At 45.6% G+C, this 18,778-nt stretch overlaps 2 protein-coding genes across 2 annotated transcripts; both read right to left on the bottom strand.

Moving 5' to 3' along the window:
* Positions 1 to 4,033: 4,033 nt before the first annotated feature.
* YEATS4 (YEATS domain containing 4) lies at positions 4,034 to 7,045 on the bottom strand. The gene is made up of 7 exons (XM_015856155.2): positions 6,888 to 7,045; positions 6,623 to 6,742; positions 6,482 to 6,548; positions 6,307 to 6,401; positions 5,600 to 5,692; positions 5,431 to 5,518; positions 4,034 to 4,604 (listed from the first exon to the last, which is right to left on the bottom strand). Exons 1-7 carry the CDS (start codon positions 6,936 to 6,938, stop codon positions 4,435 to 4,437), a joined length of 684 nt encoding a protein of 227 aa, XP_015711641.1. The 5' UTR covers positions 6,939 to 7,045; the 3' UTR covers positions 4,034 to 4,434.
* A 128-nt stretch (positions 7,046 to 7,173) lies between these two features.
* LYZ (lysozyme) lies at positions 7,174 to 10,451 on the bottom strand. Its single transcript, XM_015856165.2, has 4 exons — positions 9,717 to 10,451; positions 8,829 to 8,990; positions 7,426 to 7,504; positions 7,174 to 7,341 (listed from the first exon to the last, which is right to left on the bottom strand). Exons 1-4 carry the CDS (start codon positions 9,850 to 9,852, stop codon positions 7,275 to 7,277), a joined length of 444 nt encoding a protein of 147 aa, XP_015711651.1. The 5' UTR covers positions 9,853 to 10,451; the 3' UTR covers positions 7,174 to 7,274.
* Positions 10,452 to 18,778: the final 8,327 nt, after the last annotated feature.

Below are 18,778 nucleotides of genomic sequence, written 5' to 3'. Positions count from 1 at the left end.
GCCTAAATTAAAATCCCACTCAATTGCTTTGATCTTATCAGATGCAATATCTGTAAGTTTGTTTAATAAGGCGCTCATGCATTTTATCTTTATGCTTCATTTAAATATGAGAAGCAAACACATTTTATATAGTTGTTATTCTTCAATTACTACAAAAGCTTCTTAGAACCTTTGATCATGAGAATGTTATTTCAAATCCAGTCCTGCTCCACAATTACTAAATCACTGAAGTTAGTTTGGATGCAGTTCTGGCCCAACAGGAGTGAGCTGCAGGCAGCCCTTGGGAAGCTGAACGACTGTGGGATAGCGAAAAGATCACAGCGCACCAAGTAACCGAGTTGATTTATTTCTTGGTGGTATTTTTAAAGGCAGAAATTCCAGCCAAAGCTGTAATGATGGCAAGTGAGTGTCTGACACAGTGATATAACAATGATTTAGTATTACATACAGACTGCAGAATGTTACTGTTGCTAAAAAGAAAAGACATAAACTCGTGAATTTTGGTTTTGTATCAGAGCCATTTTAGAGGAGGTTCAGCCTCAGGGTTTGGGTTTGTTTGGGCATCTTTTGCACAGAGTGACACAGGTACAGTGGCTACCAACCAAGCACAGAGCACTACTTACATGTAGTGACTACAAAATGTATTTGGATTTATTGCACAAACCATCTCAAGATTCAGGTAAAGCTGACGCTAGTGGACTATAGTGTCAGATCAAACTCTGAGATTAACAGCAGCAACAAAATCAAGTTCTTTCAGTCTTACAGGTCTTTGTTTTATACTGTTTGACAAGTGACAAAGGAGCTGCAGCACAGAAGTGGGGAAGAAGGAGGAACTTACAAAGGGCAGCTCTGTGGGCAAATATACAAAATACACAGAATAACAGAATGACCTGGGCTGGAAGGGACCTCAAGGATCATGAAGCTTCAACCCCCTGCCTGGCAGGGCCACCAAACTTCCATGTTTACTAGATCAGGTTGCCCAGGGCCCCATCCAACCTGGCCTTGAACACCTCCAGGGACGGGGCATCCACAACCTCCCTGGGCAGCCTGTCCACGAGGGCACACAGCAGGAATGGCTAGGTGGCAAATGAAGAACAGTGTTTCCTTAAACTTATACATAGGTGGCTACCAGGTTTCTGAGAGCTTTAGCTTAATCCCTGTAAAGGAATGCTGTAAAGTCTGCCTATCGTGACATATAAAACATGACTGAAATAAGTGACCTTTCGACTGAAAACGGGGCATCTCCATTTACTGATTTATTACCTCCATCTACCAGAGGTGTGGATGAAACCCACTTCACAAGCTCAAAGTCAGACCGTCTTAGTGAAGTATGAAGCATTTGCTGCCCAAATGCACAAAGAGGACGCCGTGAGCACTCAGTTCTGCATGGGATCAGATTAGACTATAAACAAACTTTAATTAAGTTTCACTTTTTAGACAATGAACCATGAAAGCTTTTCTCCATAAATAAACGCACACACTGTGTCAATCTGTTCCGAGAATGCAACACAAACGCATATAAAGTAATTTAATCATCTTTACAGTAACGACTTTGTTCCTGCCTTTCATCCTTGATGAAACAAAACCGAAAAACAACACTAGAAAGAATTCACAGCCTTAGAAATGTATCTTCTCTATCCTCAGCAAATGCACAAGAACTAGGACTTCTCACTTGTTTGCTAATAAAAAGTAAGCAGAACTTGAAGCACAAATTAATTAATACAGCTCGATCACATTAGCTGTTTGAGGTTGCAAACAGATCCCTGACTGCAAAATGCAGTAGAATGAGTCTAGCAGGAAGCAGGACTAGCAGACAGAGCAGTGAGGAGATACTCAGAGCATCAATTGCTGTCCCAGGAGCAGCCTGCTGCCCGAGGCCTGGTAGTTGGCTGCACACCTGAGCTGTTCTGCACTATGTTTACATTGCCCACAGCATGTCTGTCACTGGCTCAGTGTCTGGATGGAGATCAGTGACAAGTGGTGTCCATCAGAAGTAGGTACCGGTGCTCTTTAACATCTTCATCAATGACGCTTCCCTATAGCCCAGAAAGCCAACCTTATTCTAGGCTGTATCAAAAGAAGCATGGCCAGCAGGTCAAGGGAGGTGATCCTGCTCATCTGTTCCATCTGTCCTCACCTGGAGCGCTGTGTCCAGACGTAGAGTTCTTACCAGTGGAACAGGTTAAAACTGTTTCTGTCCTAAAGGACAGAATTCCTCACAGCTGTGAGAATAAAAAGTGCCAGCCACTCATTTAACGTGTAAGCACCCTATACAGTATAGCAATTATCAGGGAGGAAGAGGGTAAACACTACATATTCCAATGCAAATGAGTTCTTTTGGTGGCTTAATCTCTCGGCTTTCAAGAGGGTTTTCCTCTGGAAGTCGGTCAGGTGCATGGGAAGGCAGCGTTCCATCTGAAAAATCACGATTTCACCTCTCACCTTTTACTGTTTTTAAACAGAAATACCATGAATGGAGCCTAACTGAACATTTCAACAAATCCCGGTTAGTTATAACAAGATGCTTCTATAACAATTTCTCACCATTTCTATACTTTCTGTCATCCTGATACTCACACTTTATCTACTTTTCCCACAGTTAATCTGCCCTTCCCTGCTGCATTCAGGAACATCAAAACTTCCAACATAACTGTAAGTAAAACGTTCGTGCAGAGTATTCACTAAGCAATGGTTAGTGATGGAAGCCGACTAACACTATGAAATTGGGTTTAAAAGATAATACTTGTGGAAAGAGCGGCAGTCCTGAGCTTGCTATTGCAACCCAAATGTGCGATCCAGGAGATGGCCTGCCACGTTCTTTTTCATTCCTATTGTCACACAGTCCTGGCAAAGAAATATAAAGCACCGAAGAGACATGCCAGAATCCCGGCAATTAAAAAGCTGGCGAGAGCACTTTGCACGGAGCTGCCACCTGGTGTTTGAAAGGCAGCACTTTCCTTTTCAACTACGGCTTAAGAGGACATGTAATGAATAAACCGTACCTTAAAGGACAATTAACTTTGTTAACAAGGATCCTTCAATAGCAAGAGCTCGGTTGCCGGTTTCTCTACTTGTCCAAGTCAGTTCTAGCCTCAGAAGACAGGCTCCAGTAAAAAGCAGGTTGGAATTAAAAATGTCCTATGCACTCAGGCAAAGCAAATTTGTCTTTTGCTTATGTTTTTAGTAAGTCTACTCAAAGTGCTTTGGAGCCAATGCATTTATACTTACCTACATCGCTTGGAAAAGAATACAAGCAAATTGCCTGTGGCTGATAGAAGTAGTTGCTCTCTGTGGTCAGCAGCAATGGCAGCTTGAATGCCAGAAAAACTGGTCTGCAGCACCAGGAAAGAACTTTGTGGGCACCACTGGTGCAAGCTGCCCCATTCTCCTTGATGAAACACTCCCGATTTTAACAGCTATTCTTCTTAATGAAGACTCCATACCCAGCTCATTTTGTCACAACTATTTCAGTTCAGAATCTTTACAAGCCACGTTAAATGCTAATAATTATCAATTGTTTCAAACCAGTGCTTTGTTGATTTCTTTACAAGGGGATGAAGTTTGTGGGGTTTTTCTCCTCTCTGGCAGAGGTTACTGCAACACAGAATCTCAAAGCAGTAGTAAAGAAGATGCCCAAGCCTTTATAAACCCAAGGGTCTGCCATCTCTATCAGGCTACAAAAGAACAGGGAGATTTACGAGCCAAAGACCGTGCACTGATTTTTCACAGGGAAAGGCAAAGCACAGCAGAGAACAAGTGTTAAACAGAATATCTAGAATCACTTCCTGCATCCAAACACACAAATATAAAGGCATCAAATGCATAAGTGAAAGCAGATGCAGGGCTAAAAACTCTTATCTGCTGATAAAGAAGTTCTTAAAAATGCTATTTTCCTGATTTTATGAAGCTTTTTTTGTTCTGCTGCTAACAGACTTAAGCATCTTGAATACCATTCCATTTCAACCCCTGACTTAAATTGGGACTTGCTATTAACAGTGATACTTGAAGCCCAAACTGGACAGAGACAAAGAAATATGAAAAAACCTGCATGTTTTATTTCCAACTTTTAAAACCTTCAAGTTGCAGTAGAAAAAGTAAAAAACAAAATGAAACCAGTGAACAGTGGCATTCTGTAAACTGACACAGTTCCCACACCACCCAAATGCAGTCAATACAAGCAGCTGTCTGGCCTTTAAGTCTTTACAATCCCTCCTCCTTGAAATAAACCAGAACACAGCGACAGATTTTAACTATAAAGCGAGGATACATTCATTCTTGTTTTCTCCCATGAATAAAAAGTCACTCGTCACACTCTGCAGTGATTTGCAAATGAAATTCATCCGGTCTCTGACACAGAACTGGAGAGAACGCATACAACTCCATGACTGAAGTCCATCCATTCTTGTTATAGGCCCCTTACCCAGTCAACACTCATCACATATCTTTAGACTGATCATCCTCTTCAAGTTTCCTAATTTCACTCTTTAAGCAGTTGATGGTTTCACGACTTGCTTTTAACCTTTCTTTAAGCTCAGCAATTTCAAAACTGGTTTTCTTCTTGGCGGCTTCCAGCTTTTCCCTGGTTTTTACTTCAAGATCTGCAACTGTGATGGCAAGGAAGGAAAAGAAATATGAGTCACCTTTCAAATATCAACTTTTCTTCATACACGTGGCAGTGATATGGAAAGCACACGTCCTGAAGACATACAAAACAACTACTTCTAGCCTTATGGACTCAACAACAGTAGTAAAAATGGTAAGTGGGGGAAAAAATGGAAATATGGAAGAAGAAAAGCTTGTTTGATGAGGAGTTTTGTGGTTGAAACGGCGTAATTCACAACATCACCTGCCAGAGTGAAAAACAAAGACTACGATGAAGGAAAAGAGCAAAACTCAAAAAATTAAATATTAGGTGAAAAAAGAATCTCAACCGGTTAAAGGAAAAGAGATGGGAGATAGATAGTGATCAAATCTCCCTCAGTCGTGGATCCCTCCAGATCCCACACATTTCATTGCAACTCAGCGAGGAAGGATAATCCTTGCGTGCAGTTCACCCCTTCATAAAATGAACTAAGCTATCTCAGATAAAGCAGCCTGCATTTATTCAGCTTCATTTCAAATACGATAAGCCAGGCATCAATCATGTCCCGTCCCTGGAGGTGTTCAAGGCCAGGTTGGATGGGGCCCTGGGCAGCCTGGTCTAGTATCACACGGGGAGGTTGGTGGCCCTGTCTGTGTTGGGGAGGCTGAAGATTCATGATCCTTGAGGTCCCTTCCAACCCAAGCACTCTGTGTTTCTGTGATCACGTAGTCACTGCTAATACCGAGCTATTCAAAATCCACCCAGCCAAACTCACTGCACGATCACATCCCACACAAAACATCAGCAGTAAGTGACAGTCATTGAAGACATTCCCATTTTGCACTCACACTCCGTTTCATGCTTGTAAGCACCAAGTGTCAGCTGCCGGGACGTCGTTAACAGCTGCTGCATCATGGCAGTAGGATCTTGAAATATCTAAGGAAGGACCCAAATACACAGCACCGTTAATACTTTTCTAAACAAAGTCAGGCTTGGTTTACATTAAACTTTTCATACCATTTCATCATAGAATTCAGAAACTACAGTTTTCTTCCCCAGGATCGCATTGGTGTCAGACTGAAAAAGCTTCAGCAAGTGATACAGGGTTACCTGGATACAAAGACAGAGTTGTATCAGCTTGACAACCATAGGGAAACGACACTTATCTCCTAGATAGAAAACAGTAGCAGCTGTTCTTACTGAACAACCGCATAGGATTTTAAATGCTTTTAGGAATGTGAAAATAAACACCATACAACATCAGCAGAGTTACTTAAATTCAGTATTCGTTGTTAAACACGCCTGTTATAAATGCTGTTTGATGCCTTTAAGCTGTCTGGGCAGGTGCTTTAGAACAGATGCATAACAACCACCACAAAGACATTCTCTAAAGCATTTCCAAACAGAGGAGAAGATTTATCCAGAGCCATTCTGCCAATGAATCAGTTTGAGAGTGGTTTCCACAGCCTCATCATTGCTGTAGTTGAGGTAGAGCACAGCATGCTCCCGTACTAAGTGCCCAGAGAAGCCAAGTGCAGACAAAGCCCACCCAAAAGCCTCGTCCTGCAGGACAACCACGGGCACCAACTGAATGAATACAGAGCACATCTCCTGGGAAGGAGAGCTCTATCAGCTCCATGGCAGCAGCACAACCAGCAGCTCAGCGTACTTTCAGGCTCAGCGTACTTACAGGCTCAGTGTACTTACAGGCTCAGTGTACTTACAGGTCTCTCGTTTGGGTCAATGAAGAATATCTTGATGATGATTTCGAATTCTCCCCATCCCGTCTCGGTGATCTCGTAGGGCGGTTTGGTGACCACTGCAGCACGAAATAGAGACGAAGGCGATGATGAGCCTCAGTGGGACCGAGCGGAGCAGCCGGCCCGACACAACACCCACCTCGGAGCGGATTCCCGTAGCTTTCGTGCAGCTTGAACTGGATCTTCTTCACATAGGCGGACATGTCCTAGGACACAGAGCAGCTCGCTGAGTCCCGCGGTAAAGTCGCTTCGAGCGGGGTCCGCCGCGCTCGGGCCGTACCTCGTTCCTGTAGGGTTTGACGTACACCGTCCACTGGTGCGTGTGCCCGTCCTCCTCCCGCTTCTTACCGAAGTACCGCGCCACGTTCCCGTACACGACCGGCTTCACGATGGTGACGCCCTTATGCGGGAGACAAGAGAAGTGGCAGCGGCGAGAAGCGCGCCCGTATAAGCGCCGCTGCGGCCCGAGCCGGGCGGGCCGGCAGAGGCCCCGGCGAGCCGCCGTTCGGCCCCGCGCCCGCCCCGTCCCTCCGCCCGCTCCGCACCTTCACCCTGCCCCCGGAGTCAGGCCCGAACTCAGCCATTCTCTTGAACATATTGCACCCAAGGGGACGCCGCCCGCAGCCCCGCCACGCTCAGCTCCCGGCCCGGCCCCGCGCCAAGCTCAGCCCCACGGCCACGGCGCCTTCACCGCGTCACCAGGGCGGGACGAAGCCGTCACGGGGCCCGGTTGGCCGCCAGCTCCGCCCATCCCACCCCATCCCATCCCATCCCCGCCCCTCCTTCCCCTCCTTTCCCCGTTGGCGGAAAGAGGCGCTGAAGGACAGGAAAGCGTTTGCGGACGGTGTTTTTAATGAGGGGTTGCGTTTAGAAGCGCCGGGCGGGTATTGCCGCGCCGGCAAAGCGGGCGGGATGGGCGCTGCGGCTCCTCCTCACAGCCGGCAGCCGCGGATCCACGCGTTCACGTCGGTGCCTTTGCAGCGGTTGCGCCAGGCGACCCTGGGAAGGAGGAGGGAGATGGAGCCGTGAGGGGCGGCAGCACTGCGGGATCCGCAAGGAACCACCGCCCGGAGCCCAACCTACCAGGCGTTCATGCCGTGCACATCGCTGACGATCTTCTTGGCGCAGTTCACGCTCGCTGTTATGTCCGAGCTCAGCAGCGCTGGGGAAAGGAAGAGCGGGACATGTTATTTTGTGTTGTGTACTTTGATCGGCTACAGACAGACGGTGCGTGTCCGTGTGGGGGTTGGACTCGATGATCTCTAGAGGTCCCTTCCAACCCCTACAATTCTGTGATTCTGTGTGGTGCGAGTGGTAGAAGTGCCGCTCTGCTACACAGGAGGCTCGAATCCCGGGGGTTGGAATCCATGGTCTCTAAGGTCCCTTCCAACCCGCACCAGACTATGATACTGTGATACTGTGTTGAGCCCATGCATATAGGATGACTGCTTCATAGAAATCTATTAAAAAATGATGGTTTTTCTTCTTACGTACAGAGTTTGGGTGTCTCTTCACCTTAATCTAACAGGGCGATTTGTGGATCTGTTCACCTCTCCTCCCCTGCGCCAGTGGGATGGGAAAGTGGCATTTGGGACAAGGTTTTGCAAGGGTCAAACTTTTACAACCTTCTAAGAGGATTTTCCAGAGGTTAATGATGCTCCTAATTAATAAATGGCTTCTCTGAAACCTCTTTTCTCTAGAAACATTCAGGTGATTAGACAGGGGGCCGCAGTTCCCGCCATTAAGAAACATTTTCCTCTCACGTGTGCATGGCTGCGGTGCAGATCTCCTTTTTGTTAATGAGAAGAGTTTGAATTTTCACAGAATCACCAAGGTTGGAAAAGACCTAAAAGATCATCCAGTCCAACCGTTCACCTATTACCAACAGCTCCCACTAAACCATGTCCCTCAGTACAACATCCAGTCGCTCCTTGAACACCCCCAGGGTCGGTGACACCTCCCTGCGCAGTGCATTCCAGTGCCTGACCACCCTTTCTGAGAAGTAATATTTCCTAATATCCAGCCTGAATCTCCCCTGCCGCAGCTTGAAACCATTCCCTCTAGTCCTATCACTAATGACACGAGAGAAGAGGCTGACCCCCAGCTCACTACAACCTCCCTTCAGGAAGTTATAGAGAGCAATAAGGTCTCCCCTGAGCCTCCTCCAGGCTGAACAATCCCAGCTCCCTCAGCCTCTCCTCATACGGCCTGTGCTCCAGACCCCTTACCAGCTTTGTTGCCCTCCTTTGGACATGTTCCAGGGTCTCAATGTCTTTCTTGCAGTGAGGGGCCCAAAACTGGACACGGTACTTGAGATGCGGCCTCACCAGTGCAGAGTACAGGGAGACAGTCACCTCTCTGCTCCTGCTGGCAACACTGAATTTTGTTCTGCTTTGTTCTAAAGATGGGGTTGTAACCAACCTTTGCTCGCCTGCTTGCAGATGGATTATGGAAGGGCATTTATTGCCTTGAGAAACCGAGCTCACCTGAGCATGGGATATTGCACAGGTTCCTGGAGCCTGGGGTCCTGCCATCGTTGCACCACCAGCGGCTGTTGATCTGTAGGATTCCGTAGTCGGTGCTTCCATCGGTGTTACGGTTTGTAGCCTGTGTGTTGAAGTTACTCTCGAATTTTGCAGCACACACCCCTGTCAAAGTTCCATTCCAAAGGAAAAGAAAACAAAAAACCCTGTTTGTGTGCTCCTGCATCTGTGTCAGGTCAGCAGGAAGGAGGAAGGATGGGGACAGTGGTTCATGTTTCAGCTGTGAACATGACATGAATTGCTCTCCAGATCTGGAAACAGAATGCATGCGTGCTTCCCTCAAAGGAAACAATAATCTGTTGTCAGTTCCCACCAGAGGAAAGAAGCTTTCAAGTGGCCCCTCACTCCTCATCTCCAGGATCCCCTCTCAGCCCGCTTTCTTTCTGGCTGTCCATTCCCATGTTATCACACTCTCTTCTCCCCCCATTACTCCTTGTAGCAATCCCCACCAAGCCAGCCTGACACCAGTGTCTCTGCCCAGCGTGGTTCCTGCTTGCTCCACAGCCCTGGGGGCATCTGCAAAGGAAGGGATTAAAGCAAGTAAAACCAGAGCACTTAGGATGTGAGGAGGTAGGATGGGACAGGCTGCTTCTGGGAAACGTTTCCAGTGACAGCATCTCTGTTCAGCTGAGGAAGAACGATAGGAAAAGAACCGGTAAAGGGGAAATCTGTAGAAAATACCTGCACTCTGTGCAAGCAGAGATGGACTAACCCGATGGATTCTAAATATCTGAATTCCAATATCACGCAGACCTGTTCACTTTAAAGAAGCTTGTTAGATGGAAATTCCCACCCGTGTGCTCCGTGGAAATCATGAGAGTTCAGACTTACAGTTTCCCAGGCTGTATCCCTTGTATTTATCAAGTCCATGACGTTTCATAGCTGCTGCCAGCTCACATCGTCCATAGACCTTCCCCAGAGCAGCCAGGGGCAGAAAGCAAAGCACCAAGACTAGCAAAGACCTCATGTTGCCAGTGTCGCACACACAGCGGGACTGCAGGCTCTCTTGCACCTGCCTCTTCTTTTAACTTCCTCCCACCCCCTTTTAATTTCTCTGTTCTACGCCTGTCAAAAACACCCTCTTGAGTATACAGAAATCTCCCAACACTTAAAACATTGCTCTAAACTTGCCAAATTTCCTATACAATGTGGGAGGTATCACACTGGCTAAGCCACAGAGGAATTTTATAGTCTGTTGCAATATCAACAGTCCCAGTTTTACTGCATAGACAATGTTCATCATCGATGTATCAGTACTAACAATGTAATAAAAATATCCATAGGAGATAGATAAATAAACAAGTTTTAATTGGCAGAATCACTAAACCATTTCCTGGCAATGCAAATTTGGCTCTTCTTCTCAAGTGCTGGAGGATGCAACACATCGTTTGTGTGTTACTAATAGGTGCAACTTGGCCATGCTGTGCTATTACACAGCGTCTGAAGCAGTCAGTGCTGGGTTCATCAGGGCTCTGAGTGCAGGGGGCTGCGGAGCCATTCAGTGGCAGGTGGGGTGAGGTGTCAACCACTGTGTTTGGGGAGGAAGAAGCACATGCAGAAGCACAACTTCAACATTCCTCATCTAAGATCTACCGAAATGAAGAAGTGTGAAAAACTCTCTGCACTGGTCTTCAGCACCTATTGTTCCTGTTTTGAAAGTGGAACTAATAAGGAGAAGCTGCAGCTCAGAAAGCCAGTGGTATCCTGGACTCCATCAGAAGAGGGGAGGCCAGCAGGGCGAGGAAGGTGATTGTCCCTTTTTACTCTGCCCTTTTGAGGCCCCATCTGGAGTACTGTGTGCAGGCCTGGAGCCCCCAGTAATGGAAAAACATAGAGCTGCTGGAGAGGGTCCAGAGGAGGGCAACAGAGATGATCAGAGGGCTGGAGCATCTCTTCTGTAAAGATGGGCTGAGGGAGCTGGGCTTGTTCAGCTTGGAGAAGAGAAGAAGGCTGCAAGGAGACCTCACTGCAGCCTTGAAGTATTTAAAAGGGGATTATAAAAGGGAGGAGAATCAACCTTTTATAAGAGTAGACAGTGATAGGACGAGGGGGATTGGATTTAACCTCAAGGCGGGAAGGCTTAGATTGGATATCATGGGAAAGTTCTTCACAGAGAGAGAAGAGAGGTGCTGGCACAGCTGCTCCTTTACAGCCCCTCCATCTCCCAAGCCAAACCACTTGATGGTACTGATTGCGTTATAGTATCAGTTAGTTCAATTTGATGGCTGCAAATTGCACTTTTTGAGGATTAACATTGCCTCGTGGTCAGTCCAGCACTGGTGCAATTTCAACAAAAGCCACTGTTGTGGTTTTGCCTTTGTTTGAGTGCAGTGAGTTGGGACGGTCAGGCACTCCTTGACCATACCTGGAACTCCTGCTCCTTGGATCACGGCCTGACCCAAGAAGTGCCAGAACTGTACAAACTGGGATTGCTGTACAGCTGAGAGAATATTACAAGATTGTCTCACCTGAACTGTGGCCAGAATGGAAAGTTTTCTGACCAATGTCAATGACCTTGAGGCCCTGTGAATAAAGGTCCTAAGAGAAGACTCCCTTCTGTTCTCTAGGACTGCACTGAGCTGTGATCCTCAGTTTCTACCTGAGCTGAGCTAAAACCACAGCTGTATGCCAATAGCCTGAGAGACCTGAGTTCTTATTTGATCTCTGCTGGGGTTGATAAGTAACTGAGCAAAAAGGCATGTGAATACCACAGCTATCCAGCAAAGGTCTCCATTTCTTCATGACAAATGCAGCTAAAACCTCGTTGTCTTCAGACTTGGATTTATTATCCCTATTATTTTTATCCTTCTTGTAAGCAGCCTTTCATAGCCAGAACTGCACTGTCACCAACAGGGAAGAAATGAAAATCTCAGCAAACTCCTGCTTTGCAATTCACAATGATTATTTCTAAATGCCAGTAAAGAAAAGGGCGACTTCATCTTGGTCAAACAGAAATATTCCCAGCTAGTTCCTCATTCTCCTTCCAGTAGTCATCTGCCAACTGCAGATGTACCATAATTAAGAAGCTTAAGAAGAAGATCCTTCCTGGAAGTCCTATAGAGATGTGCTGTTGTTTCAGCAGACTCCGTAGTGTTGTGCAGTACCAGCTCAAACAGGAGCTGGATTTCTTCAGGGACTGTGGTTAATCACTTTCATAAAGTGCAAGGTGTTTCCTCCTGCTGCACCTTAAAAGACATTTGGTCCCGTTTCTGATGGTACCAACTAGTAGTGCCTCGGCCAGGAACAGCTTTCAAAAGCTTCATTCAAAGAAGCCTAAAACTGTATACGCAGTTTCTGATCCTCCTTCAGATGATGAACATTTGGGACCGCATCCTTTATTTTGCAAGTCTGACAACTTGTCCCATGCCGAGAAGAGCTCTGTTCTTTTTCTCTGTTATTCAAAATGTTCCTGACAGCATGAAAAAGAAAAAATAGCAAAGGCAATTGTACATTCACACACACACACCCTTCTAAGTAGCACGCATGATCATTAAAGGAAGATCTGGCCTTGGAGCTGGGGGTACATTTTCCCTCACAGTCCAGCAGTTTTGACTTGAAATCAAAGAAAAATAAAGATGTCTGTGACCACATTTAAGCATCTGGGAGGCGTCAGTCAGGCCAAAGGTTTGATGATATGCAGAAGATAAACTACTTTCCTCAGCTTGGGAGGATCCTTCTGATGGGCCGGTGAAGGCCGAGGTGATGCTAATGAGCAGACAGCATGAGACCCACTGTTACTGCCCCAGGGTCCATCAGCTGGGAGCATCCCTCATCTTGGTGTGCGAGTGCCATCGCTGCCTGCATGGCAGAGCACCTAGAGCAGCAAGTCTTACTTTGCTGTCTCCTACTTTAGCATCTTGCCACAGTAAATAGCAAGAACTGCCATCATGATTCTCCATGCAATTCACTAGGAAAGTTACCTATGACTTATTTTACAAACCAAGGACTGCAAGGTGGCCTTGGAAAACAGCATCTCTAGCTTAGGACGTGCCTGTACAAATCAGGCAACACTGTCTGACACAGTGTTATTATTTCCTAATTCTATTGAGCTACACAACCCTTCAGCTGTCCTTCACAACCCCTTGATGTCAGCCTGCCCCACAAGTTCCTGTTTGGGCTTCTCACATCTTGTTTATTGGCTGAAGAGAAGTAATAAAAAAGGAATCTCTCTTCTTGTGGTGGGCAGCTGGACTGATTGCTAAGATTATATCAGAAGCATGACAGTGAAACAATGTGAAGGACACAGAGACGCTGTGGAAATCCCAGTGAAATATATCCGTGTCAGTGTTATGTCCAAGTAAGTACATAATAGAAGTAGTAAAATGCATAAACTTCTCAGTGATGAAGTCCTAGTAATTTATGGCTCACCTCAAACAATAAGAACTGGTGAGAATATCTAATGGCAGGAAGCTTTCAGCTGGACATTCTTTGCTGAAAATCCTGTTCCAGAGTGCATCAACAGAACAGTAGGTATAACACAATCTGTCCTAAAGAATAGAAGTCTCCTGAAACAAGCTTATATAAGTGAGGGCAGAAGTATTAACCAGGATTATTAACCAGTTCTGGTGGATGAAAAGCTTGACACAAATCAGTGAGGGGCTCTGGGAGCCTGAAAAGCCAACAGTATCCTGGACTCACTGTTTGAACGTTCATAGGCTTGGCTGGCATTACCAGCATGGAGATGCGCTTAGAAGAATGAAAAGGAAAAAAGAAGTGGCATAACTAGGAAAACTGTCACCAAACACATGCTGCAGACAGTCTGAAATAAAGGAAATTGCACCAAGTGCTGTTGTTTCCAAAATTGCTTTCAGAGTCACAAGCAGGTTGTGACACAGCGCCAGGAATGGAGGAAAACGACCACAAGAACAAAAGCAGAAGGAAAATGATCTGCATCATGAGATGACGGGGTTGTTGGAGCCAGACTGTGTTATGTGGGCTCACTGCTGCAGTAGAGGACAGGGCTGGGGGTTACCTGGAGACTGGCAGCTCTTATCCTGAGACAGGAGCGATAGGAGATGCAAGTGCTGAAATAAGTGTGGATATACAAGAAACCAAGAACTGCTACATATTCAGTCCAGAATTGTGGTATTAAATTTGCCAACTTTTTCAAGTTAAAAAGAGATGGGGACATTTTTATTCTTCTTGTCATCTTACAGGACCAACTGGAGTGGGGAAGAGGTGGCTGCCCCTGCATGTTAAGCACAGCTGGAGGTCGCACAAAGCCACCATCCCTCGTGCTGGCCCTGCTGGTTATAGCACACTATTCATTTAACTTGGTGGTGAGGCCTTTTTGTTTTTGACAGCTTGCCAGTTTTCTAAATAAAAGACTTGAGTTTATATATGCTTTGCTTTGTTCTTCAGTAATACACCCAAGCCCCTCTCAGTTCAAAATCTAAGCCAGCTATTGGCATCATTAAAAACCAAAATGCTGGAGGAGGTGATGGCATAGATGTGTTTTATTTCCAAATCCTTTTTTGTTGTTGTCTCAAGTCACTGAATGGAACAGTGGGGGGGTAACGTAAAATCAGGAGGGCGCAGTAGGGATCCCACATGACAGGAACAGAAATACTTTTTGCCTGCAGCGTTGTCCCGTTACCGCTGCGAGGGAAACACCAGGAAAGCGGTGCTGCGCTCCAGCTGAGATGGCAGGCAGCCAGCAGAGAGCGTCAGCCGTTACAGAGAATTTATACTTACACGGAGCTCAAAATAGCTTTTCTTGCAGAGCAAAAATGGCACTCAGTCATCTGTTTTTATGGCTGCTAATAAAACACCGACCTTCTCTGACCCTTTTCATTCAAAGGAGTTTATGTATTTTAAAAAAATACCCGCCACACAATTTATACATTCTTTCCATCGGGTTCTTCTGCAACACTCCATTGGTTGTTCTGAATCGGTCCCTGTTTTCACTACTCCTGCACCAGTGGTCTTGGAGAAAGTGGGAGCTGTGGCCCTACGTGCTGCAAAGAGTCCAGGCTAAATGACTTAGGAATGCAAGAATGCAGTTTTAATTACATTCGTACTCCAATTAACACTGTGAGGTTGGAGCTCAAGTCCCTTACAGCTTGATCCATGAATAAGGATCCTGTTTGGGATGAATGGTCCCCATTTTAATCCCCTTTCACCGGGGCAGAGCTGTAACACACCCAGGCAGAGCCACATCCTTTCTAAGCGGGGCCCAGCCTGCAGTGAGGGTGGCTGCCTTTCTACCAGAAATAAACCGGCTGCCAAGAGGGAAAAGGAGTACCCGGGAACCCAAGGAGTCTGTTCTAAGCACCAGTTTCAACATCAGCTGTGATATAACTGCAAGTCTGCAGAGCTCCTTGCTTCCAGAGGCAAATGCTGCCTGTTCCTCAGAGAAACCCCACCCACCTCTGGCCATTATTCAGAGGTGCGTTCATCACAGAACTAACTGCAGCCAACACTTTCTTTCCCTGGGTTCTTTCACTCTAAGAGCATTCACTCGAAGAGTAGAAGACACAGATAAGGGATGAGCGACAAATGCATGGATGTGGATGGAGAGGGACAAGCAAGTGCATCAGATGTGTAACAACAGAGCTCATCTATCTGAGGCCTCATCAGTCAAACATGCAAACACAGTAAACAGAGAAGCTTCATGCCTCTAGGTGGCAAGAGGGGCCTATCACACCACCTGGGAGCATCTGCGCCTTTCCTACAGTGCTCTGTGGGGCTGAGCACCTGGAGGCTCTCCTTCCTTCCAAGTGTCAGCGCTGCTCTGAAAGTAACGCCTCATTTCTCAGACTCTGCCACAAGTGCTATGTGTGCAGACTGCATCTCTACTAAAAATACTTTCAAATGGAGTATTTCTCCCTTCCCGAAATAGAACAGGGGCCAAGAAACTTCACTTCCCATTACCTGCTCAAGTTCCGCTCTCCCAAGTAGTGCTTACATTGCTTTCAATTCCACTTGGAGATGAATATTAAAACATAAAACCTTTCCCAGACCACTAACATTCCTCTGCTGGCAAAGAAATGAAGCCCAGTAGAGCACTCAGCGGGACCGGGTGGAACTAGTTCAGTAGAAGGGACCATTTCCTTCTCTGCACAGATACTGTGGGGACTTGTGCTGTCCCACTGCCTACGCTGCAAGGCCTGCAGCAGAACATCTGCACAAGAACTCAAGTGCAACCACACAGAACCAGTTCCTGCAGTCTGGAAGAGTCCTTTTGACTGCAGCTCAAGAGCCCACGAAGTGACTGCCTTACATTTCCCCACTAACCCATACAAATCCCAATCTGATCCCACTACCCTGAGAAACCCTACCAATGTTGTTGGCTCAGTCAGTACAAACTGTGCTCAGAAACTGCTTTAATTCTCATGGGGCAGGCAGTTTTGCCTTTGTGTTGTCTTATCTTCTAAAACCCATTTTACCTTCAGGCTATGGCATGTGTATAGAGTTAGCTCTCTTTTACTGAGGCCAGTCTGCCTGCAGCAACAGGTAGCAGACAGGGTCATCACTGTGCATCACTTCCACTCTGCTGCACAGTGATGGGGGAAGAAGCAAGGAAAAACGACCTGCTGAAGCCTGGACTTGAGCAGAATTTTTCCCTCCAGCTCACCACAGGCTCTGGGCCTTGCAATCTGTAGCGGGTGCTGCAGAAGACACCAAAAGCCAGGCAGCAAGGTTCTTGCAAGTAGAATTCAGCAAGGAGAAGTTCTCCTAGCACGTGCTGCTGAATTATTTCCTTGTCTCTGCTCAAGGGGTGCTACTTTCCCAGGCTACTTTACGTGGAGGGAAAACACTCAAACTGCTTACCTTCCTCATTCTTCTGATACCGCTTCCAGTCAGAGCTCGATGATCTGGCGTCGTTAGATGACCTATCCTTGAATGCTTCCACTGTGAATTCATCCATGCGTTACTGAACCCACACTGTTATCTTCCAGAGTACACACCCTACGTATTCGTGGACGAGATGTTTGCAACATGGTACTTCAAAATAGTTACCAACACTTTTCCCTGTGCTCCCCACCCCAAACTCAGCTTGGAGCCCCCGCAGCCCCCCAACCACAGCTCAGCACTCCTTCCACCCATCCCAACCTTCGCGTGACCTCTGAAGCCAGGCTATGGTCCATGATCCAATAGCGGAGAAGCCAGGTTAACTGTGAAACTGAGACATAATGCAGTAAATAAAAGTGGCCAAGTTACCCGCCACCTTCAATTTGGAAGCGTTAAAGCTGGAGCCCTTTCAAGGAAGTGGGTGTTACTTTCCTCACAACAAATTTAGAACACTAGCCAAAGAAACCCAGGTTCACTTTCTCCTGAGTGTGTTGCCTCTATTTCATGAACCTGTGCCCTTGCTTAACTTCATTCATTCCAAAATGAGGTTTAAACAAGATGAAGAGTGCTGTGCTTTTTCCATGCCCATCGGACTGTATTTCAGAATCAGAAGCTATGAAGTCTAGGAAACAATACATTTCCAAATGAAAAATAAAATAAAATAAAAAAACCGATAAGGTGTTTTTTTAACCTGATAGGGACTTTAAAAGAATATCAATAAATGTACGTGCTTCTGACTAACCTTAAACTCTGCAGAAAGTGTCTGACGAGCAGATGAAGACAATGGCTAGCCTGAACAAAATCATCTCTGGTTTCAGAAATAACAGCATTGAACCCACAGCTGTAACTCCACTGAGCTCACCTTAAGTTCTGATGTCTGAATACCTAACAGACCCGACATAATGAGCACTACAAGGATATCAGACAACTCGAAATGAAGACAGACAAAAGGTTTTTTTTTAAATATAAAAATGGTCTTTATTTCTTCAATACAAGGTAAACTACTATTGCAGTTAAGACCAACACAAAAGTTGGACAGCAAATTGCTTAACAGTCTCCTAAAGGCTGAAAAAAAGGAACCCATGAAAGCTAAAAGTTATGCAATATTTCAAGTATAACATCTAAAAATGATGAAAGGTAGAGATTAACTAAGTACTCCTGCTGAAAATGTATTAAAATCCACAGTTGCTAGGATACCATCTTACCTTGTTGAGAAATACAGGTCTCCGGCAACGCAATATTCAGCAGACTCTTTGGCCTGCTGGAATCAGGAAACTGCTTACTATATACACGTATAACACCCTTTGGAGTTGGGCATTCTGAGAGACATCCATTTCCTTACATTTTGCAGTGCAATTCTGCATCCCAACTCAGACAAGCTCCCATGCTGTATTTCAAAGCCATTTCTTGAACAGTTTACCCAGCCATCCTTGTGCAAAATGGGAATGAGGAAACGCAATGATACAGGAAGACAATACAGCCTTATGTTTAGAAAGTCAGCAGCGCTGGTAATTTTCATAAAAATGTAACTGTTTACCAAATAGGAATGTATTTCACTTGTAAAACACCCGGTCCTTTGTATATTACTTCTTTTTAAAGGACACCTGCACTAATTTGCAATCACTTGTATTTATAAAAGCACACGCATTCCTCATTTTCTTACATTTGAAGATCAACAGAATGTCTCTTTCATAATGTAATAATAATATGCACAGTTTAAAATATTTTCTATTACAAAATACAGTACACAAGAGGGTGAGGCCAAAGTCTATTACTTAAATAGATTCCAAAGTGTCAGCACTGGGGGTGTAAAATTACATTACAAGGTATGAATAAGACAGAATTTTTTTTTACATCTGAAAGGCTCAGTTGCATTGGGATCGAAGGGAAGTACTGCTTACTATTTTCAAGAGACTTCAATCAAGTCAGTGTATTTCCAAAGAAGCTTTAAAAGATCTAAGTGCAGACACAGGCCATACCAGAGCCTACATCTGCTGCAATAACTGGTGCTATAGAAAGGATTCAGGAAATAACAAGTGCATAATTTACAAATAGAGATGCTTTATCATACTTTGTCCAACATGGGGAAAAAAAAATCC

This window comes from Coturnix japonica, chromosome 1, assembly GCF_001577835.2.
Source record: "Coturnix japonica isolate 7356 chromosome 1, Coturnix japonica 2.1, whole genome shotgun sequence".
NCBI classification, from domain to species: Eukaryota; Metazoa; Chordata; class Aves; order Galliformes; family Phasianidae; genus Coturnix; species Coturnix japonica.
Note: the sequence above shows the minus strand (reverse complement) of the source record. Positions and strands in the feature narration are given on the sequence as shown.